This window comes from Coregonus clupeaformis, unplaced genomic scaffold (genome assembly GCF_020615455.1).
Source record: "Coregonus clupeaformis isolate EN_2021a unplaced genomic scaffold, ASM2061545v1 scaf0063, whole genome shotgun sequence".
NCBI classification, from domain to species: domain Eukaryota; kingdom Metazoa; phylum Chordata; class Actinopteri; order Salmoniformes; family Salmonidae; genus Coregonus; species Coregonus clupeaformis.
In genome coordinates, this window is record NW_025533518.1 from 464,774 (window position 1) to 482,566 (window position 17,793).

Genomic DNA, 17,793 nt, shown 5'->3' on the forward strand with positions numbered 1-17,793 from the left:
CTTTCTGTTTCAGCAGACCTTCTGTTTCAGCAGAAAACCCTTTCAGTTTAATTTACAGGCTGATGGGACAAATTAGGGGAGAAACAGCCTGTTTCCATCGATCACTTCTTTCAGCTCACTTGTTCCAGCTTCAGTGTGAGAGTGTGTGAGAGTGTGTGAGAGTGTGTGAGAGTGTGTGAGAGTGTGTGAGAGTGTGTGAGAGTGTGTGAGAGTGTGTGGGAGTGTGTGGGAGTGTGTGGGAGTGTGTGGGAGTGTGTGGGAGTGTGTGGGAGTGTGTGAGAGTGTGTGAGAGTGTGTGAGAGTGTGTGAGAGTGTGTGAGAGTGTGTGGGAGTGTGTGAGAGTGTGTGGGAGTGTGTGAGAGAGTGGGAGTGTGTGTTCCCCCTGCCCTGGGTTACTCATCCCTCTGTCCCTGAGGAGAATTATCCTTCCTGTTCTCTAAGCCTATATTTAGAATCTAAAACTCTTGATCTAAAAACTCGATCTAGAGGCTATATCTAGCCTCTATAACCCGTATAGATTCTATAACCCGTATATCTACTATCTAACCCGTATAGACTCTAACCCGTATATCTAGACTCTAACCCGTATAGACTCTCTAACCCGTATATCTAGACTCTAACCCGTATATCTAGACTCTAACCTGTATAGACTCTCTAACCCGTATATCTAGACTCTCTAACCCGTATAGACTCTCTAACCCGTATATCTAGACTCTAACCCGTATATCTAGACTCTAACCCGTATAGACTCTCTAACCCGTATAGACTCTCTAACCCGTATATCTAGACTCTCTAACCCGTATATCTAGACTCTCTAACCCGTATAGACTCTCTAACCCGTATATCTAGACTCTCTAACCCGTATAGACTCTCTAACCCGTATATCTAGACTCTAACCCGTATAGACTCTCTAACCCCTATAGACTCGATAACCTGTATATCTAGCCTCTCTAACCCGTATAGACTCTCTAACCCGTATAGACTCTCTAACCCGTATAGACTCGATAACCTGTATATCTAGCCTCTCTAACCCGTATAGACTCGCTAACCCCTATAGACTCGATAACCTGTATATCTAGCCTCTCTAACCCGTATAGACTCTCTAACCCGTATAGACTCGATAACCTGTATATCTAGCCTCTCTAACCCGTATAGACTCTCTAACCCGTATAGACTCTCTAACCCCTATAGACTCGATAACCTGTATAGACTCTCTAACCCGTATAGACTCTATAACCTGTATATCTAGCCTCTATAACCTATCTGTAAATGGACACCCTGGTTCAGCTCCAGAACAGCCCGTTCCTCATGGGTCTCTGTCGGAACGGAGCACCAGTAGACCTGCAGTACGACAATTCATCAGGTACACACCTTATACACACACCTTATACACACACCTTATACACACACCTTATACACACACCTTATACACACACCTTATACACACACCTTATACACACACCTTATACACACACCTTATACACACACCTTATACACACACCTTATACACACACCTTATACACACACCTTATACACACACCTTATACACACACCTTATACACACACCTTATACACACACCTTATACACACACCTTATACACACACCTTATACACACACACAGATGTTATACACGTCTGATGTCATTACATTTACATTTTACATTTTAGTCATTTAGCAGACGCTCTTATCCAGAGCGACTTACAGTTAGTGAATACATATTTTTTTATACTGGCCCCCCGTGGGAATTGAACCCACAACCCTGGCGTAGCAAACGCCATGCTTTATCAACTGAGCTACATCCCTGCCGGACATTCCCTCCCCTACCCTGGACGACGCTGGGCCAATTGTGCGCCGCCCATGAGTCTCCCGGTCGCGGCCGGCGGCGACAGAGCCTGGATTCGAACCAGGATCTCTAGTGGCACAGTTATCACTGCGATGCAGTGCCTTAGACCACTGCGCCACTCGGGAGTCATCAGAGTGCGCAGCTGAACACGGTATGCTGGAAACACTCTGGTTATGTTTTAGTTAAGATAACAAACAATCTTTGTTAAACATAAATACTGAACGTGTTTTTGCATGGATTCCGCATCGCGGTTAGCTTTTACCAGCTAGGACCTCTATCTCTTGTCCTGGAATCCCGCTTAACTGCCGACTGACAGGTTAAAGTCTGCTTGAAAGAGCCACTAACCTAGCTAAGTTTCTAGCCATCGAGAGACGGGTTAAAGCCTGCTTAACAGAGACGCTAAGCTGCTAGCCATCAAGCTAACGAAGTTGGTACCAGATGAGTTTTGCAATGGAGCCCTCTTTGTCTGGAGAACTAAATGAACGGTTCCAGCACTGTAGGAGCTATATCTACTACGCTTTGTTTCGGGACAAACTGGATCACTCAGAGTACCAATACGACAATTGTTTGCTTACCGAGGATTATAGTCTTGAGGTGGCTTCCTTGATCACGCAGGTCGCCAGCCTACGGAAGAAACTGGGGAAAACGCAGAATGGAATGTTTACATTTTCTATGCCGGTGGCTGGACGGTGTTCGTGCTTGTTGGATACATCTCCACCTTGTCGTTTTTGCGTTATCCGACTGGCCGGTGTTGCCCGGAGCTCCCCCATCCGATAGCAACGTCGAAGGAGCACAGCATGAGGAGAAAGGAAATCAACGATGGTCGCATGTCAGGAGCCGTGGAAGCCGAAGACAGCGACCTCCAGCAAAGCAGTCTACACTCCCAACGAGAGGCCAGGAGAGGATACAAACAACGAATAGTTTCACCGTCCTGGAGCCTGATCTTCCTGCTCCTTCGTGGCTGGGGGTGCCTGTGTCTGCGGCCGCAGTGCCTACTACTACGATTTCGAAGTCGACGTCTGCAACCTTCCGTCCCTGCTCTGGATCGAGCGGGGCTTCTCCATCTGTCGGAGGCCTGCACCAGGCGCTGGGAGCAACGGGCTCAAGTGTTACCCCAAAAAGTGTTAAATCAAATATATTTTATATTTGAGATTCGTCAAAGTAGCCACCCCTTTGCCTTGATGACAGCTTTACACTCTTGGCATTCTCTCAACCAGCTTCATGAGGTAGTCACCTGGAATGCATTTCAATTAACAGGTGTGCCTATTATGTCAAAAACAGCTCAAATAAGCAAAGAGAAACGACAGTCCATCATTATGTGTGCAAAGCTGTCATCAAGGCTAAGGGTGGCTATTTGACGAATCTCAAATATAAAATATATTTAGATTTGTTTAACACTTTTTTGGTTACTACATGATTCCATATGTGTTATTTCATAGTTTTGATGTCTTCACTATTATTCTACAATGTAGAAAATAGTAAAAATAAAGAAACTCTTGAATGAGTAGGTGTTCTAAAACTTTTGACTGGTAGTGTACATATTACCTTGACTAACCGGTACCCCCGCACATTGACTCTGTACCGGTACCCCCTGTATATAGCCCCTCTACTGTTATTTCCCATTGACTCTGTACCGGTACCCCCTGTATATAGCCTCCCTACTGTTATTTCCCATTGACTCTGTACCGGTACCCCCTGTATATAGCCTGTATATAGCCTCTGTACTGGTACCCCCTGTATATAGCCTCCCTACTGTTATTTCCCATTGACTCTGTACCGGTACCCCCTGTATATAGCCTCTCTACTGTTATTTCCCATTGACTCTGTACCGGTACCCCCTGTATATAGCCTCCCTACTGTTATTTCCCATTGACTCTGTACCGGTACCCCCTGTATATAGCCTCCCTACTGTTATTTCCCATTGACTCTGTACCGGTACCCCCTGTATATAGCCTGTATATAGCCTCTGTACTGGTACCCCCTGTATATAGCCTCCCTACTGTTATTTCCCATTGACTCTGTACCGGTACCCCCTGTATATAGCCTCCCTACTGTTATTTCCCATTGACTCTGTACCGGTACCCCCTGTATATAGCCTCCCTACTGTTATTTCCCATTGACTCTGTACCGGTACCCCCCTGTATATAGCCTCCCTACTGTTATTTCCCATTGACTCTGTGACCGGTACCCCCTGTATATAGCCTCCCTACTGTTATTTCCCATTGACTCTGTGACGGTACCCCCTGTATATAGCCTCTCTACTGTTATTTCCCATTGACTCTGTGCACCGGTACCCCCTGTATATAGCCTCCCTACTGTTATTTCCCATTGACTCTGTACCGGTACCCCCTGTATATAGCCTCCCTACTGTTATTTCCCATTGACTCTGTACCGGTACCCCCTGTATATAGCCTCCCTACTGTTATTTCCCATTGACTCTGTACTGGTACCCCCTGTATATAGCCTCCCTACTGTTATTTCCCATTGACTCTGTACCGGTACCCCCTGTATATAGCCTCCCTACTGTTATTTCCCATTGACTCTGTACCGGTACCCCCCTGTATATAGCCTCCCTACTGTTATTTCCCATTGACTCTGTACCGGTACCCCCTGTATATAGCCTCCCTACTGTTATTTCCCATTGACTCTGTACGGTACCCCCCCTGTATATAGCCTCCCTACTGTTATTTCCCATTGACTCTGTACGGTACCCCCTGTATATAGCCTCCCTACTGTTATTTCCCATTGACTCTGTACCGGTACCCCCTGTATATAGCCTCCCTACTGTTATTTCATTTTACTGCTGCTCTTTAATTATTTGCTCTTTTTTATTTTGTACTGTATCGTTGGTTAAGGGCTTGTAAGTAAGCACTTCCCTGTAAGGCCAATAGTGTGCCTGTCATCAAGGCAAAGGGCTACTTGAAGTATATTTTGATTTGTTTAACACTTTTTTTTGGTTACTACATGATCCCATATGTGTTATTTCATAGTTTTGAAATAAAGAAAAGCCCTTGAATGAGTAAGTGTGTCCAAACTTTTGACTGGTACTCTGTGTGTGTGTGTAATATATATATATATTCACACTCACACACACACACACACTACGTCACCAAGTAGTGTACACACTAAAGCATTTTGCTCTGCAAGTATTGTTAGAAAGTGCAATAGAGGTAACGTTGTTGATTATTAATAACCATAGTAATGTTCTGTTTATTATTTTCCCCTCAGAACTGTTCCGTATCTCCACCTTCGCCCGGTTCCCGTCATTGGGGGTAACGGAGCGCAGCCTGGCGAGGGCAGGATGGTTCTATACTGGCGTTGGGGACAGGGTGCAGTGTTTCAGGTGGGTGATGGTTCTATACTGGCGTTGGGGACAGGGTGCAGTGTTTCAGGTGGGTGATGGTTCTATACTGGGGTTGGAGACAGGGTGCAGTGTTTCAGGTGGGTGATGGTTGGAGACAGGGGGCAGTGTTTCAGGTGGGTGATGGTTCTATACTGGGGTTGGAGACAGGGGGCAGTGTTTCAGGTGGGTGATGGTTGGAGACAGGGGGCAGTGTTTCAGGTGGGTGATGGTTCTATACTGGGGTTGGAGACAGGGGGCAGTGTTTCAGGTGGGTGATGGTTCTATACTGGGGTTGGAGACAGGGGGCAGTGTTTCAGGTGGGTGATGGTTCTATACTGGGGTTGGAGACAGGGGCAGTGTTTCAGGTGGGTGCTGGTTCTATACTGGGGTTGGAGACAGGGGGCAGTGTTTCAGGTGGGTGCTGGTTCTATACTGGGGGTTGGAGACAGGGGGCAGTGTTTCAGGTGGGTGATGGTTCTATACTGGGGTTGGAGACAGGGGCAGTGTTTCAGGTGGGTGATGGTTCTATACTGGGGTTGGAGACAGGGGGCAGTGTTTCAGGTGGGTGATGGTTCTATACTGGGGTTGGAGACAGGGGGCAGTGTTTCAGGTGGGTGATGGTTCTATACTGGGGTTGGAGACAGGGTGCAGTGTTTCAGGTGGGTGATGGTTCTATACTGGGGTTGGAGACAGGGGGCAGTGTTTCAGGTGGGTGATGGTTCTATACTGGGGTTGGAGACAGGGAGCAGTGTTTCAGGTGGGTGATGGTTCTATACTGGGGTTGGAGACAGGGGCAGTGTTTCAGGTGGGTGATGGTTCTATACTGGGGTTGGAGACAGGGGGCAGTGTTTCAGGTGGGTGATGGTTCTATACTGGGGTTGGAGACAGGGAGCAGTGTTTCAGGTGGGTGATGGTTCTATACTGGGGTTGGAGACAGGGGGCAGTGTTTCAGGTGGGTGATGGTTGGGGACAGGGTGCAGTGTTTCAGGTGGGTGATGGTTCTATACTGGGGTTGGAGACAGGGGGCAGTGTTTCAGGTGGGTGATGGTTCTATACTGGGGTTGGAGACAGGGGGCAGTGTTTCAGGTGGGTGATGGTTCTATACTGGGGTTGGAGACAGGGGGCAGTGTTTCAGGTGGGTGATGGTTCTATACTGGGGTTGGAGACAGGGGGCAGTGTTTCAGGTGGGTGATGGTTCTATACTGGGGGTTGGAGACAGGGGGCAGTGTTTCAGGTGGGTGATGGTTCTATACTGGGGTTGGAGACAGGGGGCAGTGTTTCAGGTGGGTGATGGTTCTATACTGGGGTTGGAGACAGGGTGCAGTGTTTCAGGTGGGTGATGGTTCTATACTGGGGTTGGAGACAGGGTGCAGTGTTTCAGGTGGGTGATGGTTCTATACTGGGGTTGGAGACAGGGGGCAGTGTTTCAGGTGGGTGATGGTTGGAGACAGGGGGCAGTGTTTCAGGTGGGTGATGGTTCTATACTGGGGTTGGAGACAGGGGGCAGTGTTTCAGGTGGGTGATGGTTCTATACTGGGGTTGGAGACAGGGGGCAGTGTTTCAGGTGGGTGATGGTTGGAGACAGGGTGCAGTGTTTCAGGTGGGTGATGGTTCTATACTGGGGTTGGAGACAGGGGGCAGTGTTTCAGGTGGGTGATGGTTCTATACTGGGGTTGGAGACAGGGAGCAGTGTTTCAGGTGGGTGATGGTTCTATACTGGGGTTGGAGACAGGGGCAGTGTTTCAGGTGGGTGATGGTTCTATACTGGGGTTGGAGACAGGGTGCAGTGTTTCAGGTGGGTGATGGTTCTATACTGGGGTTGGAGACAGGGGGCAGTGTTTCAGGTGGGTGATGGTTCTATACTGGGGTTGGAGACAGGGGGCAGTGTTTCAGGTGGGTGATGGTTCTATACTGGGGTTGGAGACAGGGGGCAGTGTTTCAGGTGGGTGATAGTTCTATACTGGCATTGGGGACAGGGGGCAGTGTTTCAGGTGGGTGATGGTTCTATACTGGGGTTGGAGACAGGGGGCAGTGTTTCAGGTGGGTGATGGTTCTATACTGGGGTTGGAGACAGGGGGCAGTGTTTCAGGTGGGTGATAGTTCTATACTGGCATTGGGGACAGGGGGCAGTGTTTCATGTGGGTGATGGTTCTATACTGGGGTTGGAGACAGGGTGCAGTGTTTCAGGTGGGTGATGGTTCTATACTGGGGTTGGAGACAGGGGGCAGTGTTTCAGGTGGGTGATGGTTCTATACTGGGGTTGGAGACAGGGAGCAGTGTTTCAGGTGGGTGATGGTTGGAGACAGGGGGCAGTGTTTCAGGTGGGTGATGGTTCTATACTGGGGTTGGAGACAGGGGCAGTGTTTCAGGTGGGTGATGGTTCTATACTGGGGTTGGAGACAGGGGGCAGTGTTTCAGGTGGGTGATGGTTCTATACTGGGGTTGGAGACAGGGGGCAGTGTTTCAGGTGGGTGATGGTTCTATACTGGGGTTGGAGACAGGGGGCAGTGTTTCAGGTGGGTGATGGTTCTATACTGGGGTTGGAGACAGGGGGCAGTGTTTCAGGTGGGTGATGGTTCTATACTGGGGTTGGAGACAGGGGGCAGTGTTTCAGGTGGGTGATGGTTCTATACTGGGGTTGGGGACAGGGTGCAGTGTTTCAGGTGGGTGATGGTTCTATACTGGGGTTGGAGACAGGGTGCAGTGTTTCAGGTGGGTGATGGTTCTATACTGGGGTTGGAGACAGGGGGCAGTGTTTCAGGTGGGTGATAGTTCTATACTGGCATTGGGGACAGGGGGCAGTGTTTCAGGTGGGTGATGGTTCTATACTGGGGTTGGAGACAGGGGGCAGTGTTTCAGGTGGGTGATGGTTCTATACTGGGGTTGGAGACAGGGTGCAGTGTTTCAGGTGGGTGATGGTTGGAGACAGGGGGCAGTGTTTCAGGTGGGTGATGGTTCTATACTGGGGTTGGAGTTAGGGGGCAGTGTTTCAGGTGGGTGATGGTTCTATACTGGGGTTGGAGACAGGGGGCAGTGTTTCAGGTGGGTGATGGTTCTATACTGGGGTTGGAGACAGGGGGCAGTGTTTCAGGTGGGTGATGGTTCTATACTGGCGTTGGGGACAGGGTGCAGTGTTTCAGGTGGGTGATGGTTCTATACTGGGGTTGGAGACAGGGGCAGTGTTTCAGGTGGGTGATGGTTGGAGACAGGGGGCAGTGTTTCAGGTGGGTGATGGTTCTATACTGGGGTTGGAGTTAGGGGCAGTGTTTCAGGTGGGTGATGGTTCTATACTGGGGTTGGAGACAGGGGGCAGTGTTTCAGGTGGGTGATGGTTGGAGACAGGGGGCAGTGTTTCAGGTGGGTGATGGTTGGAGACAGGGTGCAGTGTTTCAGGTGGGTGATGGTTCTATACTGGGGTTGGAGACAGGGGGCAGTGTTTCAGGTGGGTGATGGTTCTATACTGGGGTTGGAGACAGGGGACAGTATTTCAGGTGGGTGATGGTTGGAGACAGGGGGCAGTGTTTCAGGTGGGTGATGGTTCTATACTGGGGTTGGAGACAGGGGGCAGTGTTTCAGGTGGGTGATGGTTCTATACTGGGGTTGGAGACAGGGTGCAGTGTTTCAGGTGGGTGATGGTTCTATACTGGGGGTTGGAGACAGGGGGCAGTGTTTCAGGTGGGTGATGGTTCTATACTGGGGTTGGAGACCGGGTGCAGTGTTTCAGGTGGGTGATGGTTCTATACTGGGGTTGGAGACAGGGGGCAGTGTTTCAGGTGGGTGATGGTTGGGGACAGGGGGCAGTGTTTCAGGTGGGTGATGGTTCTATACTGGGGTTGGAGACAGGGGGCAGTGTTTCAGGTGGGTGATGGTTCTATACTGGGGTTGGAGACAGGGTGCAGTGTTTCAGGTGGGTGATGGTTCTATACTGGGGTTGGAGACAGGGGGCAGTGTTTCAGGTGGGTGATGGTTCTATACTGGGGTTGGAGACAGAGGGCAGTGTTTCAGGTGGGTGATGGTTCTATACTGGGGTTGGAGACAGGGGGCAGTGTTTCAGGTGGGTGATGGTTCTATACTGGGGTTGGAGACAGGGTGCAGTGTTTCAGGTGGGTGATGGTTCTATACTGGGGTTGGAGACAGGGTGCAGTGTTTCAGGTGGGTGATGGTTCTATACTGGGGTTGGAGACAGGGGGCAGTGTTTCAGGTGGGTGATGGTTGGAGACAGGGGGCAGTGTTTCAGGTGGGTGATGGTTCTATACTGGGGTTGGAGACAGGGGGCAGTGTTTCAGGTGGGTGATGGTTCTATACTGGGGTTGGAGACAGGGAGCAGTGTTTCAGGTGGGTGATGGTTCTATACTGGGGTTGGAGACCGGGTGCAGTGTTTCAGGTGGGTGATGGTTCTATACTGGGGTTGGAGACAGGGGGCAGTGTTTCAGGTGGGTGATGGTTGGAGACAGGGGGCAGTGTTTCAGGTGGGTGATGGTTCTATACTGGGGTTGGAGACAGGGGGCAGTGTTTCAGGTGGGTGATGGTTCTATACTGGGGTTGGAGACAGGGGCAGTGTTTCAGGTGGGTGATGGTTCTATACTGGGGTTGGAGACAGGGGGCAGTGTTTCAGGTGGGTGCTGGTTCTATACTGGGGTTGGAGACAGGGTGCAGTGTTTCAGGTGGGTGATGGTTCTATACTGGGGTTGGAGACAGGGTGCAGTGTTTCAGGTGGGTGATGGTTCTATACTGGGGTTGGAGACAGGGGGCAGTGTTTCAGGTGGGTGATGGTTCTATACTGGGGTTGGAGACAGGGGGCAGTGTTTCATGTGGGTGATGGTTCTATACTGGGGTTGGAGACAGGGGGCAGTGTTTCAGGTGGGTGATGGTTCTATACTGGGGTTGGAGACAGGGGCAGTGTTTCAGGTGGGTGATGGTTGGAGACAGGGGCAGTGTTTCAGGTGGGTGATGGTTCTATACTGGGGTTGGAGACAGGGGCAGTGTTTCAGGTGGGTGATGGTTCTATACTGGGGTTGGAGACAGGGGGCAGTGTTTCAGGTGGGTGATGGTTGGAGACAGGGGGCAGTGTTTCAGGTGGGTGATGGTTCTATACTGGGGTTGGAGACAGGGGGCAGTGTTTCAGGTGGGTGATGGTTCTATACTGGGGTTGGAGACAGGGTGCAGTGTTTCAGGTGGGTGATGGTTCTATACTGGGGTTGGAGACAGGGGCAGTGTTTCAGGTGGGTGATGGTTCTATACTGGGGTTGGAGACAGGGGGCAGTGTTTCAGGTGGGTGATGGTTCTATACTGGGGTTGGAGACAGGGGCAGTGTTTCAGGTGGGTGATGGTTCTATACTGGGGGTTGGAGACAGGGGGCAGTGTTTCAGGTGGGTGATGGTTCTATACTGGCGTTGGGGACAGGGTGCAGTGTTTCAGGTGGGTGATGGTTCTATACTGGGGTTGGGGACAGGGTGCAGTGTTTCAGGTGGGTGATGGTTCTATACTGGGGTTGGAGACAGGGGGCAGTGTTTCAGGTGGGTGATGGTTGGAGACAGGGGGCAGTGTTTCAGGTGGGTGATGGTTCTATACTGGGGTTGGAGACAGGGGGCAGTGTTTCAGGTGGGTGATGGTTCTATACTGGGGTTGGGGACAGGGTGCAGTGTTTCAGGTGGGTGATGGTTCTATACTGGGGTTGGAGACAGGGGGCAGTGTTTCAGGTGGGTGATGGTTCTATACTGGGGTTGGAGACAGGGGACAGTATTTCAGGTGGGTGATGGTTGGAGACAGGGGGCAGTGTTTCAGGTGGGTGATGGTTCTATACTGGGGTTGGAGACAGGGGGCAGTGTTTCAGGTGGGTGATGGTTCTATACTGGGGTTGGGGACAGGGTGCAGTGTTTCAGGTGGGTGATGGTTCTATACTGGGGTTGGAGACAGGGGGCAGTGTTTCAGGTGGGTGATGGTTCTATACTGGGGTTGGAGACAGGGGACAGTATTTCAGGTGGGTGATGGTTGGAGACAGGGGGCAGTGTTTCAGGTGGGTGATGGTTCTATACTGGGGTTGGAGACAGGGGGCAGTGTTTCAGGTGGGTGATGGTTCTATACTGGGGTTGGAGACAGGGTGCAGTGTTTCAGGTGGGTGATGGTTCTATACTGGGGTTGGAGACAGGGGGCAGTGTTTCAGGTGGGTGATGGTTCTATACTGGGGTTGGAGACCGGGTGCAGTGTTTCAGGTGGGTGATGGTTCTATACTGGGGTTGGAGACAGGGGGCAGTGTTTCAGGTGGGTGATGGTTCTATACTGGGGTTGGAGACAGGGGGCAGTGTTTCAGGTGGGTGATGGTTGGAGACAGGGGGCAGTGTTTCAGGTGGGTGATGGTTCTATACTGGGGTTGGAGACAGGGGGCAGTGTTTCAGGTGGGTGATGGTTCTATACTGGGGTTGGAGACAGGGTGCAGTGTTTCAGGTGGGTGATGGTTCTATACTGGGGTTGGAGACAGGGGGCAGTGTTTCAGGTGGGTGATGGTTCTATACTGGGGTTGGAGACAGGGGCAGTGTTTCAGGTGGGTGATGGTTCTATACTGGGGTTGGAGACAGGGTGCAGTGTTTCAGGTGGGTGATGGTTCTATACTGGGGTTGGAGACAGGGTGCAGTGTTTCAGGTGGGTGATGGTTCTATACTGGGGTTGGAGACAGGGGGCAGTGTTTCAGGTGGGTGATGGTTGGAGACAGGGGGCAGTGTTTCAGGTGGGTGATGGTTCTATACTGGGGTTGGAGACAGGGGGCAGTGTTTCAGGTGGGTGATGGTTCTATACTGGGGTTGGAGACAGGGAGCAGTGTTTCAGGTGGGTGATGGTTCTATACTGGGGTTGGAGACCGGGTGCAGTGTTTCAGGTGGGTGATGGTTCTATACTGGGGTTGGAGACAGGGGGCAGTGTTTCAGGTGGGTGATGGTTGGAGACAGGGGGCAGTGTTTCAGGTGGGTGATGGTTCTATACTGGGGTTGGAGACAGGGGGCAGTGTTTCAGGTGGGTGATGGTTCTATACTGGGGTTGGAGACAGGGGGCAGTGTTTCAGGTGGGTGCTGGTTCTATACTGGGGTTGGAGACAGGGTGCAGTGTTTCAGGTGGATGATGGTTCTATACTGGGGTTGGAGACAGGGTGCAGTGTTTCAGGTGGGTGATGGTTCTATACTGGGGTTGGAGACAGGGGGCAGTGTTTCAGGTGGGTGATGGTTCTATACTGGGGTTGGAGACAGGGGCAGTGTTTCATGTGGGTGATGGTTCTATACTGGGGTTGGAGACAGGGGCAGTGTTTCAGGTGGGTGATGGTTCTATACTGGGGTTGGAGACAGGGGGCAGTGTTTCAGGTGGGTGATGGTTGGAGACAGGGGGCAGTGTTTCAGGTGGGTGATGGTTCTATACTGGGGTTGGAGACAGGGGGCAGTGTTTCAGGTGGGTGATGGTTCTATACTGGGGTTGGAGACAGGGTGCAGTGTTTCAGGTGGGTGATGGTTCTATACTGGGGTTGGAGACAGGGGGCAGTGTTTCAGGTGGTTGATGGTTCTATACTGGGGTTGGAGACAGGGGGCAGTGTTTCAGGTGGGTGATGGTTCTATACTGGGGTTGGAGACAGGGGGCAGTGTTTCAGGTGGGTGATGGTTCTATACTGGGGTTGGAGACAGGGGGCAGTGTTTCAGGTGGGTGATGGTTCTATACTGGCGTTGGGGACAGGGTGCAGTGTTTCAGGTGGGTGATGGTTCTATACTGGGGTTGGAGACAGGGGGCAGTGTTTCAGGTGGGTGATGGTTGGAGACAGGGGGCAGTGTTTCAGGTGGGTGATGGTTCTATACTGGGGTTGGAGACAGGGGGCAGTGTTTCAGGTGGGTGATGGTTCTATACTGGGGTTGGGGACAGGGTGCAGTGTTTCAGGTGGGTGATGGTTCTATACTGGGGTTGGAGACAGGGGGCAGTGTTTCAGGTGGGTGATGGTTCTATACTGGGGTTGGAGACAGGGGACAGTATTTCAGGTGGGTGATGGTTGGAGACAGGGGGCAGTGTTTCAGGTGGGTGATGGTTCTATACTGGGGTTGGAGACAGGGGGCAGTGTTTCAGGTGGGTGATGGTTCTATACTGGGGTTGGAGACAGGGTGCAGTGTTTCAGGTGGGTGATGGTTCTATACTGGGGTTGGAGACAGGGGGCAGTGTTTCAGGTGGGTGATGGTTCTATACTGGGGTTGGAGACCGGGTGCAGTGTTTCAGGTGGGTGATGGTTCTATACTGGGGGTTGGAGACAGGGGGCAGTGTTTCAGGTGGGTGATGGTTCTATACTGGGGTTGGAGACAGGGGGCAGTGTTTCAGGTGGGTGATGGTTGGAGACAGGGGGCAGTGTTTCAGGTGGGTGATGGTTCTATACTGGGGTTGGAGACAGGGGGCAGTGTTTCAGGTGGGTGATGGTTCTATACTGGGGTTGGAGACAGGGTGCAGTGTTTCAGGTGGGTGATGGTTCTATACTGGGGTTGGAGACAGGGGGGCAGTGTTTCAGGTGGGTGATGGTTCTATACTGGGGTTGGAGACAGGGGGCAGTGTTTCAGGTGGGTGATGGTTGGAGACAGGGGGCAGTGTTTCAGGTGGGTGATGGTTCTATACTGGGGTTGGAGACAGGGGGCAGTGTTTCAGGTGGGTGATGGTTCTATACTGGGGTTGGAGACAGGGGGCAGTGTTTCAGGTGGGTGATGGTTCTATACTGGGGTTGGAGACAGAGGGCAGTGTTTCAGGTGGGTGATGGTTCTATACTGGGGTTGGAGACAGGGTGCAGTGTTTCAGGTGGGTGATGGTTCTATACTGGGGTTGGAGACAGGGTGCAGTGTTTCAGGTGGGTGATGGTTCTATACTGGGGGTTGGAGACAGGGGGCAGTGTTTCAGGTGGGTGATGGTTGGAGACAGGGGGCAGTGTTTCAGGTGGGTGATGGTTCTATACTGGGGTTGGAGACAGGGGCAGTGTTTCAGGTGGGTGATGGTTCTATACTGGGGTTGGAGACAGGGAGCAGTGTTTCAGGTGGGTGATGGTTCTATACTGGGGTTGGAGACCGGGTGCAGTGTTTCAGGTGGGTGATGGTTCTATACTGGGGTTGGAGACAGGGGGCAGTGTTTCAGGTGGGTGATGGTTGGAGACAGGGGGCAGTGTTTCAGGTGGGTGATGGTTCTATACTGGGGTTGGAGACAGGGGGCAGTGTTTCAGGTGGGTGATGGTTCTATACTGGGGTTGGAGACAGGGGGCAGTGTTTCAGGTGGGTGCTGGTTCTATACTGGGGTTGGAGACAGGGGGCAGTGTTTCAGGTGGGTGATGGTTCTATACTGGGGTTGGAGACAGGGTGCAGTGTTTCAGGTGGGTGATGGTTCTATACTGGGGTTGGAGACAGGGGCAGTGTTTCAGGTGGGTGATGGTTCTATACTGGGGTTGGAGACAGGGGGCAGTGTTTCATGTGGGTGATGGTTCTATACTGGGGTTGGAGACAGGGGGCAGTGTTTCAGGTGGGTGATGGTTCTATACTGGGGTTGGAGACAGGGGGCAGTGTTTCAGGTGGGTGATGGTTGGAGACAGGGGGCAGTGTTTCAGGTGGGTGATGGTTCTATACTGGGGTTGGAGACAGGGGGCAGTGTTTCAGGTGGGTGATGGTTCTATACTGGGGTTGGAGACAGGGTGCAGTGTTTCAGGTGGGTGATGGTTCTATACTGGGGTTGGAGACAGGGGGCAGTGTTTCAGGTGGGTGATGGTTCTATACTGGGGTTGGAGACAGGGGGCAGTGTTTCAGGTGGGTGATGGTTCTATACTGGGGTTGGAGACAGGGGCAGTGTTTCAGGTGGGTGATGGTTCTATACTGGGGTTGGAGACAGGGAGCAGTGTTTCAGGTGGGTGATGGTTCTATACTGGGGTTGGAGACAGGGGGCAGTGTTTCAGGTGGGTGATGGTTCTATACTGGGGTTGGAGACAGGGGGCAGTGTTTCAGGTGGGTGATGGTTGGAGACAGGGGGCAGTGTTTCAGGTGGGTGATGGTTGGAGACAGGGGGCAGTGTTTCAGGTGGGTGATGGTTCTATACTGGGGTTGGAGACAGGGGGCAGTGTTTCAGGTGGGTGATGGTTCTATACTGGGGTTGGAGACAGGGGGCAGTGTTTCAGGTGGGTGATGGTTCTATACTGGGGTTGGAGACAGGGGGCAGTGTTTCAGGTGGGTGATGGTTCTATACTGGGGTTGGAGACAGGGGGCAGTGTTTCAGGTGGGTGATGGTTCTATACTGGGGTTGGAGACAGGGGGCTGTGTTTCAGGTGGGTGATGGTTCTATACTGGGGTTGGAGACAGGGGGCAGTGTTTCAGGTGGGTGATGGTTCTATACTGGGGTTGGAGACGGGGCTGTGTTTCAGGTGGGTGATGGTTCTATACTGGGGTTGGTGACAGGGGGCAGTGTTTCAGGTGGGTGATGGTTCTATACTGGCGTCCATAAATATAGAACAAACCATAACCCTAACGACTGGGTCACGTCTCTAGCAACCAGAAGATGAGAAAGTATGAATTGTCTTTTTATATAAATAAAATTAACAAAAATGTTTTTGTACCGGTAAATGTCTCCTTTAGTATTGTTTTCTTTAGCAACTGTGGTATAAACGGGATAAGCGGCTCCGTTCTGTACGTTACCTTTTAAAAATGAACTCCGCAAAGGGACAAGGCGGAGTCGTCCATTATTTCCTAGGTAATGTACAGAACGTCGGCGTTTATCTTAATTGATTTGTTCCTGCTCCAGGTGTAACGTGACGGCGGAGGGCTGGCAGACAGGGGACTGTCCTACTGAGAGACACCGACAGCTCTCTCCCTCCTGCTCCTTCATCCAGACTCTCCCCTCCACAGCCAACCTCCTCTCCTCCTCACACTCCGCCTTCTCTCCGCTACGCAGCGCCCCGGTCATACCGGTGAGATAGTACTTCACTTATTCTACCACAGTTGGGGTGATGATGATGGTTGTGGTGAGAGTGATGGTGATTAGATATTTATTTGTCTGATATTTGCAAATATTTGTTTTACGTACAAGAAAATACACTGCGATAGGAAAATAATTCATTGACAGAAAGACATAAAAAATTCATGAACAAACAAAAACTAAAATGGACATCTCATGGACTTTGACCCTCAACACAACCTGTATTTCACATGATCAATATTACGGAATATCCCGGAACATATTGTTATTGCACAACCCTGTAATCTCATGAAACAAAGATGTAGTTGAATTTATTCTGCCACTGTGTCTTCTTATTGTCTCTGCCTTTAGGCCTATATATCACAGGTCATTCCCCAGATATTCTGTTCACTCTCTAGTCTTCTCTTCTCTATGCATGCAGTCATAACAGTAAATGTAAATGTACATTCAGTACGTATATGTATAAGTACTGAAAAGCTTAGTTCTGCTGACTTTTTTTAAAAGGAAAAAACTCAAATAAACCATCTCAAATTTAATTTCCACCCCCAGAAATTAGCTCAATAACGTATTGGTAAAATTATTATAGTATACAGGATGCAATTTAAGGGTGAGTGCTGCAGCCATCTAAAGAAACACAACAGAGACTTTCTTTCTGAAATAAAAAGGTTTATCTTGACACTGGCCTAAAATGGTCTCTTCAAAAGATTGTGACACTCATGCCATACCTTGAATGCTCCAACTAGCATGTTGCTTGTACGAGGTACAGCAGCCTCTGGCGCCTGGAGAGGGGGGTCAGGTTAAAGGTTAAAGGTGTTCATCCTCTCACTAGAGAACGCAGCCTGAGGTCTCAACACACTGAAGGCCCCCAGAATCTCCAGCTGTTGAAACCTCCGGTCTAGGCTGTCCTGGAGGCCAACAAGAATGGATCCATGACCTAATTACAGCAACCTCCGGTCTAGGCTGTCCTGGAGGCCAACAAGATATGGATCCATGACCTAATTACAGCAACCTCCGGTCTAGGCTGTCCTGGAGGCCAACCAGAATGGATCCATGTGTCTTCTCCACATGGTCTCTCCTCCTCCTCGATGTTGAGTGCGCCCAGACCCATGACAGACTAAATATGCACAAACATTTTTAGCCCTTAGCCTAATTAAAGAAAATTTGACTAACCATGTGGCGTAGTGTATATAGCCACGGCTTCAGTCTGTCAATTTTAAGCCACTTTGGGTCCCATCCGGATTGCCGGTGGTGCGCACTTGGCCTTACTCCTCTCTCCTTTTCTCCTTCCATCTCCCTTCCTGTCTCTCTCCTCTGTTCCTCTTTCCTCTCTCTCCTCCACCCCTCTCTCCTCTCCTCCACCCCTCTCTCCTCTGTTCCACCCTCTCTCCTCTCCTCTGTTCCACCCCTCTCTCCTCTCCTCTCCTCCACCCCCTCTCTCCTCTCCTCTCCTCCACCCCTCTCTCCTCTCCTCCACCCCTCTCTCCTCTCCTCTGTTCCACCCCTCTCTCCTCTCCTCTGTTCCACCCCTCTCCTCCACCCCTCTCTCCTCTCCTCTCCTCTCCTCTCCTCTCCTCTCCTCTCCTCTCCTCTCCTCTCCTCTCCTCTCCTCTCCTCTCTCCTCTCCTCTGTTCCACCCCTCTCTCCTCTCCTCTGTTC

General features: G+C 51.1%; 1 protein-coding gene across 3 annotated transcripts in view; it reads left to right on the top strand.

Annotated features, from left to right (window-relative positions):
- The first annotated feature begins 1,063 nt into the window (after window positions 1-1,063).
- Window positions 1,064-17,793, top strand: part of LOC121559716 (inhibitor of apoptosis protein-like) — an 82,598-nt gene continuing 65,868 nt past the window's right edge. For all 3 annotated transcript variants that reach the window (XM_041872825.2, XM_045212907.1, XM_045212908.1), the window contains exons 1-3: window positions 1,064-1,363; window positions 5,073-5,187; window positions 15,964-16,129. In XM_041872825.2, the coding sequence (XP_041728759.2) occupies window positions 1,270-1,363; window positions 5,073-5,187; window positions 15,964-16,129 (375 nt within the window). In that variant the 5' untranslated portion in view covers window positions 1,064-1,269. The remainder of the gene's footprint in view (window positions 1,364-5,072; window positions 5,188-15,963; window positions 16,130-17,793) is intronic.